The 19864-nt window shown below is 39.7% G+C and overlaps 1 protein-coding gene and 1 pseudogene across 8 annotated transcripts in view; one reads left to right on the plus strand and one right to left on the minus strand.

Moving 5' to 3' along the window:
- LPIN2 (lipin 2) overlaps positions 1 to 19864 on the plus strand; it is a 113770-nt gene that overhangs the window by 34817 nt on the left and 59089 nt on the right. The window contains exon 1 of one of the 8 annotated variants that reach the window (XM_054460454.2): positions 10098 to 10272. The exons of 6 other annotated variants lie outside the window; for them this stretch is intronic. In XM_054460454.2, the coding sequence (XP_054316429.1) occupies positions 10171 to 10272 (102 nt within the window). In that variant the 5' untranslated portion in view covers positions 10098 to 10170. Of the gene's footprint in view, positions 1 to 10097; positions 10273 to 19864 lie in introns of those variants that run through there. One more of the 8 variants, XM_054460456.2, reaches the window with a different exon arrangement.
- Positions 1723 to 8505, minus strand: LOC129019176 (U1 small nuclear ribonucleoprotein C-like; annotated as a pseudogene).

The following is a 19864-nucleotide window of genomic DNA, read 5'->3' on the forward strand; positions in this document are numbered from 1 at the left end:
GCTATCTCAGCTCACTGCAAGCTCCGCCTTCCAGGTTCACGCCATTCTCCTGCCTCAGCCTCCCAAGTAGCTGGGACTACAGGCGCCCGCCACCACGCCTGGCTAATTTTTTTTTTTTTGTATTTTTAGTAGAGACGGTGTTTCACTGTGTTAGCCAGGATGGTCTCCATCTCCTGACCTTGTGATCTGCCCGCCTCGGCCTCCCAAAGTGCTGGGATTACAGGCATGAGCCACCGCGCCCGGCCTAAAGATTTTTTATAGAGATGAGATCTCACTACTGTATTGCCCAGGCTGGTCTTGAACTCCTGGAACTCAAGATCTTCCCACCTTGGCCTCCCAAAGTGTTGGGATTACAGGTGTGAGCCACCATGCCTGGCCCCATTGCATAATTTTCTGATTGTAGTAAGATTCAACCATTTTTGAATGTATGATTTCATGGTATTAACTACCATTTACTATGTTGTACACCCATCACTGCTATTTCCAAAATTTTTCATGACTCTAAACTCTGTAACCATTAAGCAATAACTCTCCATTTCCCCCAGTCCCTGGTAACCTCTAATTACCTTTTATTTATGAATTTGCCTATTGTAGATATTTCACATAATTGGAATCATATGACATTTGTCCTTTTGTGTCAGGCTTATTTCCTTTAGCATGTTTTCAGGGTTCGTCCATGTTGTGGCATGTATCAGAACTTCACTTATTTTCATGACTGAATGATATTCCATTGTATGGATATAACACATTTTGTTTCTCCATTCATCTGTTGAGGGACAGTTGTGTTGTTTCCACATTTTGGCTGTTGTGAATAATGCTACCGTGAACCCTGGTGTACAAATGTCTGTTTTCAGTTCTTTTGTGTATGTATCTGGGAGTGAAATTGCTGGATTATATGGCAATTCTATATTTTTTATTGTATTATACTTTTTTTTTTTTTTGAGATGGAGTCTCACTCTGTCGCCCAGGCTAGAGTGCAGTGGCGCTATCTCAGCTCACTGCAACCTCCGCCTCCTGTGTTCGGCAGTTCTCTACCTCAGCCTTCCAAGTAGCTGGGATTACAGGCACACACCACCACACCCAGCTAATTTTTGTATTTTTAGTAGAGATAGGGTTTCGCCATCTTGGCCAGGCTGATCTTGAATTCCTGACCTCATGATCCACCCACCTCCCCCTCCCAAAGTGCTGGGATTATAGGCGTGAGCCTCCGTGCCTGGCCTTATTATTATTTTTTGAGACAGGCCCTCACTCTGGTGCCCAGGCTGGAGTGTAGTGACATGGTCTCGGCTCACTGCAGCCTCGACCTCTTGGGCTCAAGCAGTCCTCCCACCTCAGCCTTCTCAGGAGCTGTGATTATAGGTGCACACCACCACACCTGGCTCATTTTGTTTATTTTTTGTAGAAACAGGGTCTCACTATGTTGCCTACGCTGGTCTCTAACTCCTGGGCTCACGTGATCCTCCCACCTTAGTCCGCCCCAGTGTGAGCCACTGTGCCCAGCCTGGTAATTCCATATTTAGCTTTTGAGAAACCACCAAACTTGTTTTCTACAGTGGTTACACCATTTTACATTCTCACCAATAGTGCACAAGTGTTTCAGTTTCTCCAGTTTTCTTTCTAACATATATTTTCCTTTTTTAAAAAAAGTTGACAATTTTATTTTCATATTTCACGATATAAATAAAAACTGCACTTTTTTTGTCCCACTTCTCCACTCCAAAACTATTCTCTCTTTAATAGGAAGGGGGAGCACCTTTTCTGTATCAGGCTGATAAGAAAACACCCAGGGTCAACAGCATTGTGATCTCCTGGTGAAGTAGAGCAAGTAATATAAAACTGATATAGGGAGGCCTCCCCTCTATCCTTTCTGTCTGCTCGAGTCATTCTGGGCCAAGTGGGCACCATCATGGGACAAGCAAGAGGTCTCATCATTGGGGGCCCAGGCATCATTGGCATGTGGCCTCCCATGGGCAGCCTCATTCAAGGAGCAGGTCCCACTGGCATCATCCCAGGAGGAGGGCCCCATATGGGGTGCTGGCATCATACCAGGGTGAGGAGGACCCAGAAGACTGGAGGGAGGTGATATCATTGTCCCTGCCGGTGGGGGAACAGAGATTGAAGTAGGAAGTATCTTTCCTTGTTGAAATGCAACCCTTGTTTTGTCAGTCAGGCTCTGAGCCTGTTATTCCATCCATTTCTAATAGTAATCTTTGACATTCTGTCTGTGTTTCCTACCACTGCAATATGTCTTTCTCATAAATGGAGAGTCATGGGTGAGGTGTGTATTGCAGTAGTCACGGCCATTGGCCACTCTGTTCCTTTTTAACAGAAACTATAGCCATCATAGTGGGTATGAATTGGTATCTCATTGTGGTTTTGATTTGCCTTTCCCGGATGGTTAATGATGTTGAGCATCTTTTCATGTATTTATTTGCCATTTTGTATATCTTCTTTGAAGAAGGGTTTATCTAGATCCTTTGCCCATATTTTAATTGAGTCATTTGTCTTTTTGTTGTTGTAGGAATTTTTAAATATATTCTAGAGTTAAACTCCCCGATTTGCAAATGTTTTCTTACATTCTGTATGATTCTTTTTCTTGATCATGTCCTTTGATACAAAGAAAAAGTAATTTTAGTGAAATCCAGTTTATCTACTTTTTGTTACTCATGCTTTTGGTGTTATATCTGAGAATCATTTGCCAAATCCAAGATCATGAAGATTTACCCTATGTTTTCTTCTAAGAGTTTTATGGTTTTAGGTCATTAATCCATTTTGAGTTAATTTTTTAATATGGTGTAAAGTAGGGTTCCAACTTCATTCTTTTGCATATAGAAACTTAGTTGTGTCAGCACCATCTGTTGAGGAGACTATTCCTTCCGCCATACAGTGGATTTTGGTACTCTTGTCAAATATCAATTGGCCATAAATGTTTGGGTTTATTTCTGGACTCTCAAGTCTATTCCATTGGTCTGTATGTCTGTTTTATGCCGGTACCACACTGTTTTGATTACTGTTTTTTTTTTTTTTTTTTTGAGACAGAGTCTCACTCTGTCACCCAGGCTGGAGTGCAGTGGTGCAATCTCAGCTCACTGCAGCCTCCGCTTCCTGGGTTCAAGCGATTCTCCTGCCTCAGCCTCCCGAGTGGCCGGGACCACAGGAGCCTGCCACCACACCTGGCTAATTTTTGTATTTTTTGTAGAGATGGGGTTTCACCGTGTTGGCCAAGCTGGTCTCGAACTCCTGACCTCAAGTGATCTGCCCGCGTTGGCCTCCCAAAGTGATGGGATTACAGGCGTCAGCTACTGCACACAGCCTGATTACTGTAACTTTATAGTAAGTTTTGAAATCAAGAAATGGAAGTCTTCCAACTTTGCTCTTTTTCAGTATTATTTTGGCTAGTCAGGGCCACTTGTAACTCCATATGAATTTGAGGCTTTTGGAATTTTGATAGGGATTGCCTTGAATTTGAAGATCGCTTTAGGTAATATTGGCATCTTAACAATATTGAGTCTTCCTATTCATGAACACGGATGTCCTTCTGTTTACTGAGGTTCTCTTTAATTTTTTTTTCAGTGATTTTTGCAATTTTAGTTGTACAAGCTTTCACCTCCTTCGTTAAATTTATTCCTAGGCATTTTTTTCTTTTAGATGCATTGCATAATCTTTGAGATTTTAGAAATAGTTAGCATAGTAAATCTGAATTTCAGCTTAAATAATGAGTCTAAGAAGGTACTGTGGAAGACATCTTGAGCTCTAGCTGGTTTGTCCTTGGATATTTAACATAACCTCTCTCTAAACCTCCATTTCTTCGTCTGTAAAATATAGAGATAAAGCAAATCTGTCTTGAATGAAAATTGTGTAGATCAGAGATAATATATGCAAAGGATTAATTCCAGGGTGTGGCTTAGAGTAAATACTAAATAAATAGTGCTGGCTGCCAGGATTGTGTTTTCTTCTATGATTTGAATACAAATACCTATGTTGTACTTGAAGTATACTTTTAAAAACTGAATACAATTAATTTGTTGCAAAGGCTGAAGATTTTTACACAAACTAAATGCCCTGTTCCTGAGAGAGCCTTTTTATGTTAAAGTATGTTGAGTCTGGAAGAAAAATAAAATGAAATGTCACACTTGTTCTGTTTCAATGGTGCTTTATCCTTAGAAGAGGGAGCATTTCTTCTAATGTTGCAACTTTCAGATGCCTCTTTGCTTTTTGAATCCTATCTGTGTCTTGACATTACAAAGTTAAATCTTAGACATTACCAGCATTTAACTTGAAAGAGTAGCAAAGCTGCCTAACTTTTCCCCTTTCTTTTACTACTTAGTGCATTGAGGCTTTACCCTCACTGGAGAATGCAGTTACTGCCACCATCTGGAATTGGATTCATCTGTATGTGTAGAATGTAACTTACATATAAAACTGAGTATCAGTGTTTCAGTTTTTCTCTTTTTCTTACACATCTTAGTCAAGCTTTAGATTGAAGTAGGCAGATTCACTAAGTGTAATAATTTAATAATTCAGTTACTTTCATTTTAATTTAAATTTCACCGATTAAAATTCTTCATAACACTTAAATATAGCATTAGAATTTCTAAACATTGTGAAACTAAATTCTTTATTCTCATAGCAAAGTATATTAGTCATTTTTGCCGTTTCTCCTGAAGAGCATAAATGAGTCTGCATTCAAGAATATGGAATGTTGCACATTCTGATGGGGAAATAGAGTGGCAGAATATAGTCAGGTTGAGAAGCATGGAAGTTTGAAAAAGAACCAGAAATTTGGAGAGAGAGCTGACCACAGAAACAAAGGAGGGTTGCCAGATTCTGTTGGGGACCCATTTAAGGCTACAGATCAGTAATTTATACTGTTACCCATCTGGCCTGCTGGCAGCACTCATGATGATTCTTTTTTTTTTTTTTTTTTTTTTTTTTTGAGACAGTCTCTCACTCTGTTGCCCAGGCTGGAGAACAGTGGTATGATCTTGGCTCACTGCAACCTCCGCCTCAGCCTCCTGAGTAGCTGGGATTACAGGCATGAGCCACCACACTCAGCTAATTCTTGTATTTTTAGTAGAGATGAAGTTTCACTGTGTTGGCCAGGCTGGTCTCGAACTCCTGACCTCAAGTGATCCACCCTCCTGGTTTCTAAGTACAGTACTTAACATTACAGCAGCCGTTCGTTTCTATAGATGGAAGAAGGTGGCAGGAAGAAGAGTAATTACTAAGAGTAATTTACTAAGTAAAGCTGATTACAAGTATCTTTTAAATAAAAAATTTTTAAGTAATTGAAAGAGATCACAGCAACAGAATAGTTTAAACAACCGTCACCAGTTTTTCGGGTGGCCGAGAAAATCTTGAATTAGAACTGTTGGGAGGAACCAGCTATGGAAGAGAGAATTGGAGTCAAAGATGGACCTGAAATGTCCACGTGGAAAAAAATAAGTCAAGGAATGTGAGGATGAGGGGTTCCTACATGGTGCCGACACATTTTGTGATAATTTTCACTTATATTTTCTTTGGATTGTCTTAATGATATAATCAACTCTTGCTCACCTTATTTGTTGTTTGTTGCTGTTTTTTGGGGACAAGCTTTAAGCTATCTCACTTTTTGATCTGAAGTATAGGAACCCAGCACTGGCTTCTTCCAGCACCTTCACTTGGCCTCAGTGTTGTGATGCCACCCCTGTTATTGTGAGTCTATAACAAGTAATTTGTTTCTGAAAAGGTTAAAGCACTACACTTTGAAAATTATTTAGTGTTTTAAAATTTGATGATAGTAAGACTTGCATTTCAACAGGATTTTTTTAGTTTGAATGAAATGGGGGTGATATAACCCTAGAACAGAAAATCGTATACTTAAGGGTGTCATCACTGTGCAAACTGCTATTCAGAGGTGAAATAGGAGAAGAAAAAGACACATTTAAACAGAAACAATTAGGCAATTAACAGGCCCCCTCTTCACCCCCGACCTCCACCCCTGTCAAGCAACTGAGGCCTCAGGAGCAGAACAGGGGGTTTTCCATTTCTTTTGGCTTTATTTTGTTGAAAATGTTATCCAAAAGTTGTGACACGAGTCAGGCCATAATTATTCTGATCCTAAATTAGGCTGTTCAGCTTTGCTCTCTTAATGTTCAGATGCACTTGACTGCTACAGCCAGGCAACTCTCAGTATTGTCTCTCTTGTCTCCAAATAGTGGGTAAAAGCTTGACCTCGAACATTTGTGTTGGAAGGGTTAGACCGCAGAGATTGTTTGGTCCTAAGCTCCTTAAACTGCGATATGTACACTGAGCATACTCTAATTCTTAGAGTAAATGTGTTGCATTAACCTTTGAACTTGAAAGAAGAAAGCTTTGGCCAGTTAGTCTTTCTTTTTTTTTTTTTTCCCCCACATTAAAAAAATAGACTTATCAGAATAGACAACAAAATGTGTGAATTTTAAAGATAAATGACAAGTCTTCAAAGAAGTTTATCTTTGGGAGAGTCACTTTAAGCTGGGCCTCTGACCTCAGGAGACCCTCCCTTGTTTTTTCTCTTCTGTTCCTGGAAAGATCTGTTTGCATTTGTTTATTCACTCACAGTTCAGTGAAATTGCCAGCCACTAGCTATCTTGTTTAGAATTTTGAGATTGTATGAGGATATTATGAAACACTGGAACTTGAGTAAACTATATAACCATTACCCAATGAGCAGTTAAACTACAAATGTTTGAAAAACCCAAGAGTGGTAGCAAGAGGAATTTTATCTTGGTTTTGAATAAAACGTCAGTCCCTTTGGGGTTGTTTTCATAAACAGTGAATTATAAGTGATTCCATTTAGGAGAAGAAACACTTCATATGCTTTCCTGTAGATGTTGAGAGCCATTTGGCTCTAAATGAAAACATTTGTTTCAGGTGAGCCATGGTCCTTTACATGTTCCCTTTGTCATGAGGAGCCTTGAAAATGCAGAAATGCACTTAGGTTCTTCACTATAGAGGAATTCCGGTGGGTGTTATGAAATTCTTTGTAATTGAGGTTATAAAATATTTTCATGATTTTTTAATAATCAAAACTTAGTTTTGTCACATCTTCATTGGTAATCCAGGAGCAAGGTGTTGTGTTTCCATAGTATGGCCACTGGAGGGAGTACAATTATTTTCATGTTTTATGGTAAAATAACATGCTTGTGGTGTAAAGGTATTTCTGTTGAACCAGGTTAGTACAGCTTCAGATAAGCAAATTCTAGCTAGAAAGTTTTAAATAAATCATTATACCCTCTTAAAAAGCCCTGTATACCTAGTCTTACATACTTACGGGGTTAGTAGTAGAAAACACAAAAACAAAAAAGGTATATATTTTACTTAGCATCATTAAAGTTGTAGAATCTGAACAAGATTCTGTTTTTCCTAACTAGCATTTTAGCTTTGTTTCCCTAAGTTAGACTATTTTTTTTGAAAGAGTTAAGTCTTGGGAAAAAGACTTCCAAATTCTATGCACTTTTTAAAAAAGATCATTGAAGATGTTATACAAAAGTAAAAAGTAGCTTTTCTCAGTATTCATTTATTTTTATTTTAGCCTGTAGAGAAAAAGTTTGACAATACAGTAGCGTTTTCCTTTGAAAATCATAGGGATGATTAAGAATTGTTGGTTGTGATTTTAACATTTATCCATCAAGACTGAAAAGTGCCACCTTGCAGATAGTGGGGGTGGAAGCAGAACTTTGGCTACCAGCCTTGAAGGTCAGGGTGATCCACAGGTGGCCATAGGAGGAAACTTAGGTGTGTGCCTGTTGGCAACACAGATGTTTAGAAAATGAGCTCACTTCTGATGGGTCCATAGTACATGTTCCTTGCAGTCAGGACATTCCGGGAGTCATCAGCTAAAACAAGGAAACGATACAAACACTAGCAGGAAACCCCCAAATGACCGGCTTGGGTGCCTCGCCTGTTGTGTAAGCTGCGTTGTAGGCAAGAGTTGCTGAGCAGAATTCTACCCGCTGACCTCTGCCCTGCTGGATCTCCACCACGCCTCACTTGCTAAGCCTTTGCTCCTGCCTCTTGTCAGCCTCCTCCTGCCGATCCCCAGCATGTTCTTTCTTGGTCTCTGCTTGGCATAACACAAAAAAGCACTGAACCAGAAACTGGGAGGCTTCTTCTCCCTGGCACCTTTGCTGACCAGTTGGGTGACATTGGGCTAATTGCCTGACCTCTTTCTGGGCCTCAGTTTCCTCACATTTAAAATGGATATGGTTTTTGTCTTTCTTCTGTCCACCCTCCTTACAGTTTTCCCCTTCTCCTGCTATCCAGTTGAATATTTTCTCATCTCTTCTACATTTTATTTCCTCTGCCCCTCTAACTTTTCTTTTTTTCACCTTCTTAGGTTTCTATTTAATCTCTCTTTCTCCTACTAGCCTCCCCTTCTTGCTGACCTCTGGCTTCTTCCATTTTTCTCCACGGGCAGCACCCCAATATCTGGTTTTTATCACTACCATCCGATGCCAAGGATCCTGAACTGCAGTAGATCATGGATGAAAAGATTTAAATTTTTATTCATTGCATAAAATTTAGGCCATAAAAACCTAAACAATTCTCTTCTGGAAGTAGGAGTTTGTGTACATGATGTGTATTGAATTAGATCGCAAGCGACTGGGCACTTTGGTGTGCTGCAGGCCCACGATACTATGCTGGGCTAGAAGGCAAGCAGGAAAACATGCTGCATGCAAGATAAGTTTTGCCATTTCTAATTTTGGTGAAATTGATTTTTAATTCTGCCACTTAATGTTTTTACTATATGAACCTTGGTGGTGTGTTACTGTATTGAGCATCACCAGACACCTATTACTTGGTCAAACATTTGAAAATTTTGTCTTTTGTGAAGTTTAGATGCAGAGAAAAAGGTTTAATGTGAAGATTAAATGGATGTGGATCAGCTAGTATATTGTTGATGAATTAACTAAATACTTTAAAAGGAATGATGAACAATCCAGTTGTCCTCAGTTCTTCCTTACCTATAACTTGCCTGAATGTGCTTTTCCCCACCTTGTTCTCAAGATTGTCTCGGGGCCTTAGAGCAGCATTGTCCAATAGAAATATAATGTGAGCCATATGTGTAATTTCAAATTTTCTAGTAATCACATTTTAAAAAGTGGAAAAAGAAAAAACTAGGTAAAAGTAAATGTAATATCTTATTTAACTCAGTATATCCAAAATATCCTTTAAACATGTAGTATATATTAGAAATTATGAGATTATTTTATTCTCTTTTCATTCTTAGTCTTGGAAATCCAGTGTGTATTTTACACTTGGAGCACATTGCAGTTGGTGCTGGCCTCACTGCCAGTGCTTGGTAGCCACATGTGGCTAATGGCTGTTTGTGATGAGCAGCACAATCCTAGACAATGGTATGAAAAAAATAGTGTATCTTAATTCAGAAATCTAATATGTTTGTCCATGTGAGTTAAGTGTGTTTGCGGCTTTTAGAAAAATTCAGTTAAAATTACGATGCGTTGACTTACTGAGAGCTGCCAAGGAAATACCAGGAATGTTTGAATTTTACAATGTTGCATTATCATATTCTCGAAATTAATAAATTCTGCTTGTTATATACAGTACTAAGCAGGATATCTCCCAGAATTGTGAAAATACCTTGGGTCACACCAGTCTGACAAAGGAAAAGTGTTCAATAGTTGGGCTCTTGGAGGCATGTAATCTGGCTGACTTTGGGAAGCTCCCTGCTGCTTGGAAAATGTCTGTAAATTACTTCCCTTACGTGATTAGCTTATGTAAGATCACTCTCCATATGTATAGTAGCTGTTTTTATTTCTAAAAAATGAGGATGTGATTGGTTTAGAGAATCATTAACTCAATCCCTGTCCTGTGTGATGGAAGCTGCAGTGGCCGTCATGTGATTGGGCAGATCTTGGTGCCTATCAGTGTAAACACATGGCACAACCTGTCCCATGCCCCTGCTTATCTCCTCTGGGGAGAAGGGGTTGAGGTATTTTGAGCAAATCTCATTGGTAAACTTGTGTATGCATTGCTTTTTTTTTTTTTTTAAGAACCATTTCCTTTCAGTTTTAGCCATATAACTGTGTCTGCAAGCAGTTTGTACTCAGTTGGTCAAGAGAGCAGCTTTCTGTTTTGATTATACACCTTCATCTCTGAAAAAAGACATGCTAGTTAAATTTCAAGATGTTTTACTTAGAAGATGATAAGGAAGATGAGGAGGTTTGTAAAGGCTCATTAAGTAAAACTCAAGATGTTTACCATGACAAGTCCCCTCCTGGTATCCTGGTGAGTTACATCTCCCAATGTCCCTGCTCCCTTCGCTGCTTGCTCAATCTGGACACTACTGAGAGACGAGGGGATGGTACCCACCAAAAGAAAAAGACTAATGCCCTTTCTTAGGAAAATGTAATGTTGTAGTGAATTTTATTAACTTCTAAGTGTTATGTTGAACAGAAATCTTTGGCTACCTGCCCTCCTGCATTGACTGTGCCATCTTTCTACTGTCTCTATTTGTTGTTATTTAACAAAAGACTTTTTTTTCCTAGGAAAAAAATGAAGTTGCTGTTTTAAACTGAGAATTTTTAAAAATTATGTTTCAAAAATAATATATTTGGTTTCACATTCTCTTTGCATTTAAGTGTAGTAGTAAAAATCATATAAAAGTGTTACAGTTTTTGTTGGCCTAGTCATAATTTTTGGAATGGTAAACTAATATTTTGAAGCTGACGTTGTATTTGGATATATGAGAGAGAGTGGCTGCAGTTGCTTTCTTCTGTGATCATAAACAAGAAATTTTTGTAAGCTTGAAATATGTGGGGAAAATATAAATTGTATGAACTTCTTTAATCCAGAGTTTTCTCTCTTGTTACAAGATATAACTTAGAACAAGTTGTATAAGCTTAGTGTAAGTCCCAGAAATCTGCATTAAGGAATCAAAATCAAGTGACTTGAGGACAGTGTAACTCTACCTGTGGAAGCTTTCCTTTAAAAATAATAGAAAGGAAACACTATTTTCAAGGCTATTTTTTAAAATTAAGGATGGATATTTTTATGAAAACAAGCATAAAATCAGTGAGACAAAAATTGGTTTCTAAAATCTGTGGCTCATAACTTGATTTTAGTTTTAAGTTTATACAAATGTTTATCATCTTTAAAAATGTTATCACACTCTGCTTTTTGCTTTTGGATCTGTTAGTAAAAGTGTACTTGTTCAGAGTTCTCAGGAACTAATGGAAAGACGTGGTTTGAATATGAATGGAAGAGTCAGGTGCTACCAAGGGAGGCAGTTTGCTTTTGAAATCAACATTGTAATATTATAGAATGTATACGCATATTGGCTCACTCACATTTGTTGTAAAGGTCAGAAGGGAGAATAGAGAACCTTGCTAACTTTTTACGAAATACTTTAAACATTCATATATTAAGTAGCACTAACACACATAAACTGTCCCTCACGGGAAGTTCTTAAGACTTGTGTCTGCTGGTGTTTTCCAGAAAGAGGTCAAGGGGTGTTTGCTTAGGCTGCATTTTATTAACGGTCCCATTTTATGTTGCCGTTAGAACGTTGAAGTCTAATGAGTCACCTCCCTGTCCCATGAGAAACATGAGTTTTCTTAATGCTAATGTTTGGGATAAGGATCTGATATCTGCTTAGTAGCCTGTAATGATTATATAGGAGTTTGACTTTATAACCTGGGTGTGTGTGGTGAGAGGGAGAACCCTGGTTTTCGGGGTCCAGGCCTTCTGTGACCTGAACACTTCTTACAAGTCACATCCTTTTTGGGCACCCCTTTTGTAAGGTGACAGTTTCAGTTTTGAAAGAGTCTTTCCTCATGGTTTTGTGATTTGGGAATATAAATGTATCATATCATGATTTAGAAAACCATGAGAAGATTTCTGTGCTTTGTTAGAAATTGGGAAATTTCAAAGACCATGTTTTCATATTTTTTGAAACAAGTGAAGACAATACCTTTATTTGCTAAGGAAAAAGCTAAATTATTTTATATTCAAATACCCTGAAGTCCCAGAATAATCTACTGGCCATATTTTCACCCCATTTAGGGCAGAATATACTACAGGAGTTCTTAGCCAAACTTGTAATCCTCAGAAATGCTTATAGAATTGGAGCTTTTCTGCAGTTTAGAGCTGTGGGGGACTCTAGAGGTCACCTGACCATTCTTGTCAGAGAGAACCCCCGGCACAGAGCCCAGACCTCTTGTCCGGCGGAAGCGAAACTTGATCTTGGGTCTTCACATCCTCACCAGCTGCAGGGGACTCCAGGAAGCCCTGAGGACAGTGTCCCTCAATCCTCATCTCTGTGAGCTATTTATCAAAGGACATGGGCACCTCTGGTTGATGCCAAAAAGCTCAACCAGATTTAACAACACAAACAGTGGTCAGAGGTGGCAAGTCACCCTGTAGGTGGGGCACATGATGCGAGGCAGAGTGCTTCATGCTAAGTTAGGAAACCCTAAGTCCACCCGGGATTTGGGGTGGGGCTGAGGTTGGTGGTGGGGAACCATAACACATTGTCATTACTGATTGCTGCCCAGATTCCTAGAACAACTCTAGGTAAACAAGTCTAAAACTATGTTCCTCCAGTCTAGCATGGCCAGTGTTCAAAAAAGTAATTATTTAATTGAGTGAAATTTTATTTCCTCGTAGAAATAATGTTGCTATACCTAACTGTCTCATAATTAGCCAGAGAACTCAACCAGAGTTCTGAGTCCTAGAACAAGGGGGAGGAAGGGCTAATGCAAGAATTTCCTCTTTCTTTCTGGATAAGGGCCAAGTTTCACCAAAATTTTTGAGACAAACGTTTTTTGAGTTCCATTTTCAAAGCCATGTTTTAGCTCCCACTCTCCACAGCTAATAACTTTGGGCTTGAAAATTATACCTTTCCTCCCCCCTAACTCCCCTAAGTTTTAGGAGTGTTTGTGCTCTTGCCACTGAGCTGTGAATGGGTGATGGTTCCTTAAGTGCTGCAGAAGTAGCTGCATTGGAGGAAGAGGATTCTAGTAAACCTACAGGTGTGCTTTGGTAGGCTCACTAGCCAAGTGACAGTGTGCACTGAAATGAAAACTCTGAGGCCTGCTAAGAGGATATATTGGGGGACCATACAAGATTACTGGTTAGGCAGTTTGGGGGAGTAAATTCTCTAAAAGTCTTTATTTTCAAAGCATGCTTGCCACAGATGAGCTCAGGAATTTGGGGGGGGGAGTAGTAGTTTTGGGACCGTGGACATGAATATGTTTTGGCTATTTGAAAATTATTTATTATTCATTTTTATATTTATGCCCCCATCTGTTTTCAGTAAGGAAGGACTTAGAAGTAGTTTACAATTAAAACATACATGCACACAGACTGCCTCCACACACACTGTATATTGCATAGCTAAGCCTATTAATGTAGAGGAAACAAAATTGTCTTCATTTAGCAAATATTTATTGTACTACAACTGAGTCCAGTAGATGCATGTAAATCAATTTTTTTTTGTTTCCCTCCACTAATATGTCTGAATATTTTGCTGCTCTGGGTTTATGAATAACACAGCTGGGCAGATATCCAGCAAATGGCTATATCAGTGCTACCATGTTGAGTTTGCCTGGATACTTAGTCCTGATTACATACTTGGCATACTCAGTTCGTTAGAGTGCCTGGTGAGCCCTGTTTTGTAGATGTGATCCAGCTGTAGTCTTCATGCGTTGGGAAAACACACCTTAGTTACATCACTGTGCCTTTAGGTGTCCCAAAAAGTGAGGCTGCTGGCCTGGCCTAGAGGAGATGGACACAACTCTGAAAGGATCTAAGTAAAAATCTCAGTTTGGCATGGTGGCTCACACCTGTAATCCTGCACTTTGGGAGGCCCAGGCAGGCAGATCACTTGAGGCCAGGAAGTGAGGGAGGAAAAGAACAGGAACTACTACACCCTTCTTCAGCTCTGTTTGCTGTCAAGAAAACAAGAGGGTTTGGGAGTCATTCCACTCACCTGTGGTCCTGAGACATAGCTTGAGATGTGCTACATTCTGGGATCATTTGGAGGCTTTCAAAAGTGCTTGCACTAGAATCTGCAGATGGGGTGGCCTGGTCATGAGGATTCCCCAAGCACCTCAGTGACTCCAACGTGCACCGGGGGTGAGAAGTGAGCCCCAAGGACGGTGATGCCCACATCTGACTCATCACTGAGTGAATCCCTGTGGAGCTTTCAAAAGAAAATATGAATTTCCCAGACAGACTGAAGCAGAATTGAAGGCAGTAGTGGAGGCCAAGAATAACTGTTTTGTTTTGTTCTGAAAATGAAACTACAGACTTCATTCAGATTCTTCTTACCAATGTCCTTTTTCTGTTCCATAGCCCAACCTTACCTTGAATTGTCCTGTCTCCTTAGTCTCTTCCAGTCGTGACAGTTCTTTAGTCTTTGCTTTTCATGACCTTGATGTTTTGATGAGTACTGGTCAGATATTTTGTTGAATTTGTCTCTACTTCGGTTTGTCTGATGTGGCCTCATAATTAGATTGAGGTTGTGTGTTTTGGTCAAAATACCTGAGAAGTCCTTTTCAGTGAGTCATACCAGGAGTCCCTGAGGTCAGTGTGTCTTAAGTTTTCCCGATCACTTGATTATGGTGGTGTCTTCCAGGTTTCTCTACTACAGAGTTAAAATTTTTTCCTTTTGTAATGAATGTGTATCTTGGGGAAAATACTTTGAGAATATCCAGACATCTTGTTTATCTTGTTTCTCCTTCAACTTTTTTTTTTTTTTTTTTTTTTTTTTTTTAAAGACAGAGTCTTGCTCTGTCGCCCAGGCTGGAGTGCAGTGGCACAGTCTTGGCTCACTTCAGCCTCCGCCTCCTGACTTCAAGCAGTTCTCCTGCCTCAGCCTCCTGAGTAGCTGGGACTACAGGTGCCACCACTCCCGGCTTCTTTTTGTGTTTTTAGTAGAGATGGTTTCATCATGTTGGTCAGGTTGGTCTTGAACTCTTGACCTCAGATGATCCACCTTCCTTAGCCTCCCAAAGTGCTGGGATTACAGGCGTAAACCACCGAGCCTGGCTTCTCCTCAGACTTTTGTCTTCTGTTTTTAACATCCATTGATGAATCTTGCCTTCCATAAATAATACTGTGATATACTCCAATAGTGAGTTTCTAGTTTCTTCATTTTTTCTTCATTAATTAGAATTCATCTGTAAGAGCTGTCATTTCTCACTTATATATTAATTTATTCTATCAGTGAGGACTCAAGGATATTTTATTCAATGGATTATAATCTAGTAATCCTGTTTTGTTGCTCATTGTCCTGTGTTTAGCTCTTGGGAGTATACTCCTGTTTTTTCTCTGACATACGTTTGCTCTTTTGATTTTGAGCATTTCCCAGTCTCTGGCTCCACAAGATGCTCCAGCATTCATTATCTTGTATTTTCCTGCCCACAGCCATGGAATGAATCAACCACTTCTCCAAGGAGCCCTGGTTCCTTTTATTGGAGAATGATATTCAGAAAGCAAGATCTGAGCCATAGATGTGCACATCTTTTTGAGAGTATCCTTGATTCTAGGTCCTCTTAATAGAGAGTTAGGATATTTGAGTGTGTTTTCTAGCTCAGGTATAAACACATCAATGCTCGTGCATCTAGTTACCTGTGTATATACTTTAAAATCATGGGTTCATACTGAGATCTCCAATTCCAGTCCAACACCACAGGGTTCATTTTAGCTTCCTCTCTAGGAAGTTTTATTTTTAGAAGCTTTCTCAGGTGTTTATGATTTTTTTTTTTTGACAAGGGCTCACTGTCACCCAGTCTGGAGTGCAGTGTAGGAGGCAACCTCTGCCTCCCAGGCTCAAGTAGTCGTTTCGCCTCAGCCTTCTAAGGAGCTAGGACCTCAGGCACGTGCCACCACATCTGGCTAATTTTTGTATTTTTTTGTGGAGACTGTGTTTCGCCATGTTGCCCAGGCTGGTCTTGAACTCCTGGGCTCAAGTGATCTGCCCGCCTTGGCCTCCCAAAGTGCTGGGAATAGAGACATGAGCCACCACACCCAGTCCCAGCTGTTTATGATTAATTAGACTTGGGGAACGATGACTTTTGGATGTATATCTGTGGATCCAAAGGCTCTTATGGCTTAGTTAAGTACTCTTTGTTAATGAACTGTCTGTTCCATGGTGAAGTATCGTTTTCCATAACTGGGTTAATCATCATTTCTTCTTATACTAAAAAGAATTTTCATGTGACTCCTAGCTAGCTCTCATTAGTAAAGTAAGTCCCCTGTTTTGTGTGGGAAGTGGTACAGTTTCATGGCCAGTATGCTTATGAACATTTGTCAGAGAAATTGAGCACACCTCAGGAAATGTTTAGTGGGTTGAACGCCCAGGGTAGCCGTTAAACATTTTAAAAAAACATATAAACAATCCACGCAGACAAATGACAGAAAGGCTCAGGATTCCACTAAAACCAAATTTATTTTAATCCTTGAGTTATCTTCTTTTTGATAAGGCAGTCTACATGCTTTTTTCCACGTGTAGCGTGCTTTCTAAAGCAGGTGCTCTATCAGACTTCTTGATAAGAAGCCCTTCAACCCCGGTTATTGAGAGTACTGACTGTGAACTTTGGGCCTGCATGTGCTTGTTAATTCAGTAGCTGCCACCTTAGCTACAGGAGTTGCAATGGTAGTCCATCTGGCTTGTTCTTACCCTTATTTACTAGGATACCATATGGTACAGGTTGAGGGACCTTCAACCCAGGGCATTAACACAATTAGGACAAGTAATTACTTGACATTTTGAACTTGTCCTAATTGTGTTAATGTTAACTGTGATATTAACTAAAGTTCTTTAATGGGTGAGAGAGGATGAGATGGGAAATAAGGGGGATGAGCAAAGTTTAACATGTCCTTCCCTAGACATAGAACCTATAGTAATATATTACTTTGTTTCCAGTCTGGGGCTGTAATTTTGATGGTGGAAGAATCGTACAGATTCCTGACTTCTAGGTCAGTGTGTAAATAGAAAAAACTTCCGATAGAGTTGGAGTGTTTCAAAGGAAATTGTATGCCACCAATGTCAGTGATAGTCAACCCTGAAAATACTACACATGGCTTCTATAGCTGCTAAAATTGTGTGCCTTTTGTATGTGAAATTAAGCCAAATAATCAGATTTCTTGGCTTATTTTAGAGTTGCTTATGGTTATCAGTAGTCGCTACTAAAATAGGTTAACTACATAATTCTTTTAGAAGGTTTAGGATAAGGACATACCTCTTAAAACACACTTTTATGATCATAATGTAATCGTATCTGTAAGACTACTCATAATAAAAGGCTTGGCTAGGCGTGGAATCCCAGCACTTTGGGAGTCAGAGGTGGGTGGATCACCTGAGGTGAGGCGTTCGAGACCAGCCTGACCAACATGGAGAAACCCCGTCGCTACTAAAAATACAAAATTAGCTGGGCGTGGTGGCGTGCGCCTGTAGTCCTGGCTACTCGAGAGGCTGAGGCAGGAGAATCACTTGAACCCGGGAGGCAGAAGTTGCAGTGAGCTGAGATTGTGCCATTGCACTCCAGCCTGGGCAAAAAGAGTAAAACTCCATCTCAAAAAAAAAGGCTTAAGATTTTTCATGTATGGTAGCATATGGAAGAATCATCATAGCCTTCTAAAGGCCTTTATGAAATTCCTACCCACACATAGCCTGAAAATTCCATAAATTTTTAGGAGCTATTTTAGGTTTCAGTAAAACGAGCATGGGTATTTAAGATGGACATACCAGGGCTTTTGTCTGGTCATGTCTCTGGGTAACTGCTTGACTATAGGTAAGTTGCTTCTGTGGGCCTCAGTTTTCTTATTAGTACAATGAATATAACATTTACCTCACCTAGTTGTGAGGATTAAATCAGATGAGGTATGTAAAATGGCATTTGGGGTTTAAACAGTTTTTTTGTTTGTTTGTTTGAGTCAGGATCTTGCTCTGTTGCCTGGGCTGGAGTGCAGTGGCACAAACATGGCTCACACTACAGCCTTCACCACCCTGGCTCAGGTGTTCCCTCCCACCTCAGCCTCCGGAGTAGCTGGGACTACAGACATGCGCCACCACACCCAACTAATTTTTAAAAAAATTCTGTGTAGAGATGGAGTCTCCTTACATTGCCCAGGCTGCTCTCCAACTCCTGGGCTCAAGTAATTCTTCTGCCTTGGCTTCCCAAAGTGCTGGGATTACAAGTGTGAGCCAACGCACGCAGCCTAAAATGGCAATTGGAAGGGGTAAGTTAGTGTCCTCTCCACTTTTTCCCCCATCATCTCCCTGTAACTAACATTAGGAAGAATAATGAGTAAAACATCTGAATTATAGCTTATGTAATTTGTTGAGGATATACAATGTTTAAAAAGTTAAGACCATGAGAAAATGAATTTGAATTTTCACCAGTATAGAGGTGAATTTACATTTTAAGCAAATCCCACATGTGAAAATCCAAACTTAAAAAAGTTACATTATTTTACAAAGGAAGGATTTCTCTAATAACAGGCTCCCCCAAGGACATTGAAGATACCTTAAAAACAATACCAGTAAAAGCCCAGGCGCGGTGGCTCACACCTGTTAATCCCAGCACTTTGGGAGGCTGAGGCGGGCAGATCGCGAGGTCAGGAGATCGAGACTATCCTGGCTAACACGGTGAAACCCCATCTCTACTAAAAAATACAAAAAAATTAGCCGGGCGTGGTGGCGGGCGCCTGTAATCCCAGCTACTGAGGAGGCTGAGGAAGGAGAATGGTGTGAACCCAGGAGGCAGAGATTGCGCCACTGCACTCCAGCCTGGGCCACAGAGCAAGGCTGCGTCTCAAAAAAAACAAAACAACAACAACAACAACAACAACAAAAAATACCAGTAAAATCAACTTTGTAAAAAGATATCTTAGCAATCCCATTTTAAAATATCCAAATAAAATGAAATTATGTTCACACAAATGCCTGTACACAAATGTTTGTAGTACAGAATGAGCATCCCTAATCCAAAAATCTGAAATCCAAAATGCTCTAAAATCCAAAACTCTCTGATGCCACAAGTGGAAAATTCCACACTTGCCCTGGTGATAGGTCTCAGTCAAGATGCGGTTAAAGCTTTGTTTCGTGTGCAAAATTAATTGAAAATATTTTCTATAATTACCTTCAGGCTATGTGTTTAAGGTGTATATGAAACATAAATGAATTTTATGTTTGTACTTGGGTCATTATGTATATGCAAATATTCCAAAATCTGAAAATATCCAAAATTCAAGAATTTCTGGTCCTGAGCATTTTGGATAAGGGGTATACTCAACCTGTAGTTTTATATGTAATTGCCAAAACCTGGAAACAACCCAGATATCTTCTAGCTAGTGAATGGATAAACATTTGATACATCCATACAGTGGGGTACTACTTAACAGGGAACAGACTACTGATACATACAGCAATATTGATTAATGTCACGTGGACTGTGCTAAGCTAAAGAAGCCAGAATCCAAAGGTACATACTGTATGGTTCCATTTATATGATATTCCAGAGATGGCAAGACTAGGGACAGAAAGCAGATCAGTGATTGGCATGGGTGGGGAAGAGGGATTGACTCCAAATGGGTTTGGGCATTTTGGAGAGCAGTCTGATTGATCTGTATCTTGACTATAGTGGTGGCTACAGCAATGTGTGGTCACAGCTAACAACTGTACACTACAAAAGGGTTAATTTTACTATCTGTAAAGTGTATGCTTTTTTTTTGTTTTAAGAAAAATCTATTTTGAATAGTTCAAGGTACAGCTATTTGTAATCTTAAAACTTCATAGCTAAATTGGCATGAACATTTAGCTGGAATTTTTTCTGTGCTGATAGGTATAACCATTACACAAAGGTTAACTTAA

Source organism: Pongo pygmaeus, chromosome 17, assembly GCF_028885625.2.
Source record: "Pongo pygmaeus isolate AG05252 chromosome 17, NHGRI_mPonPyg2-v2.0_pri, whole genome shotgun sequence".
Classification (NCBI taxonomy): domain Eukaryota; kingdom Metazoa; phylum Chordata; class Mammalia; order Primates; family Hominidae; genus Pongo; species Pongo pygmaeus.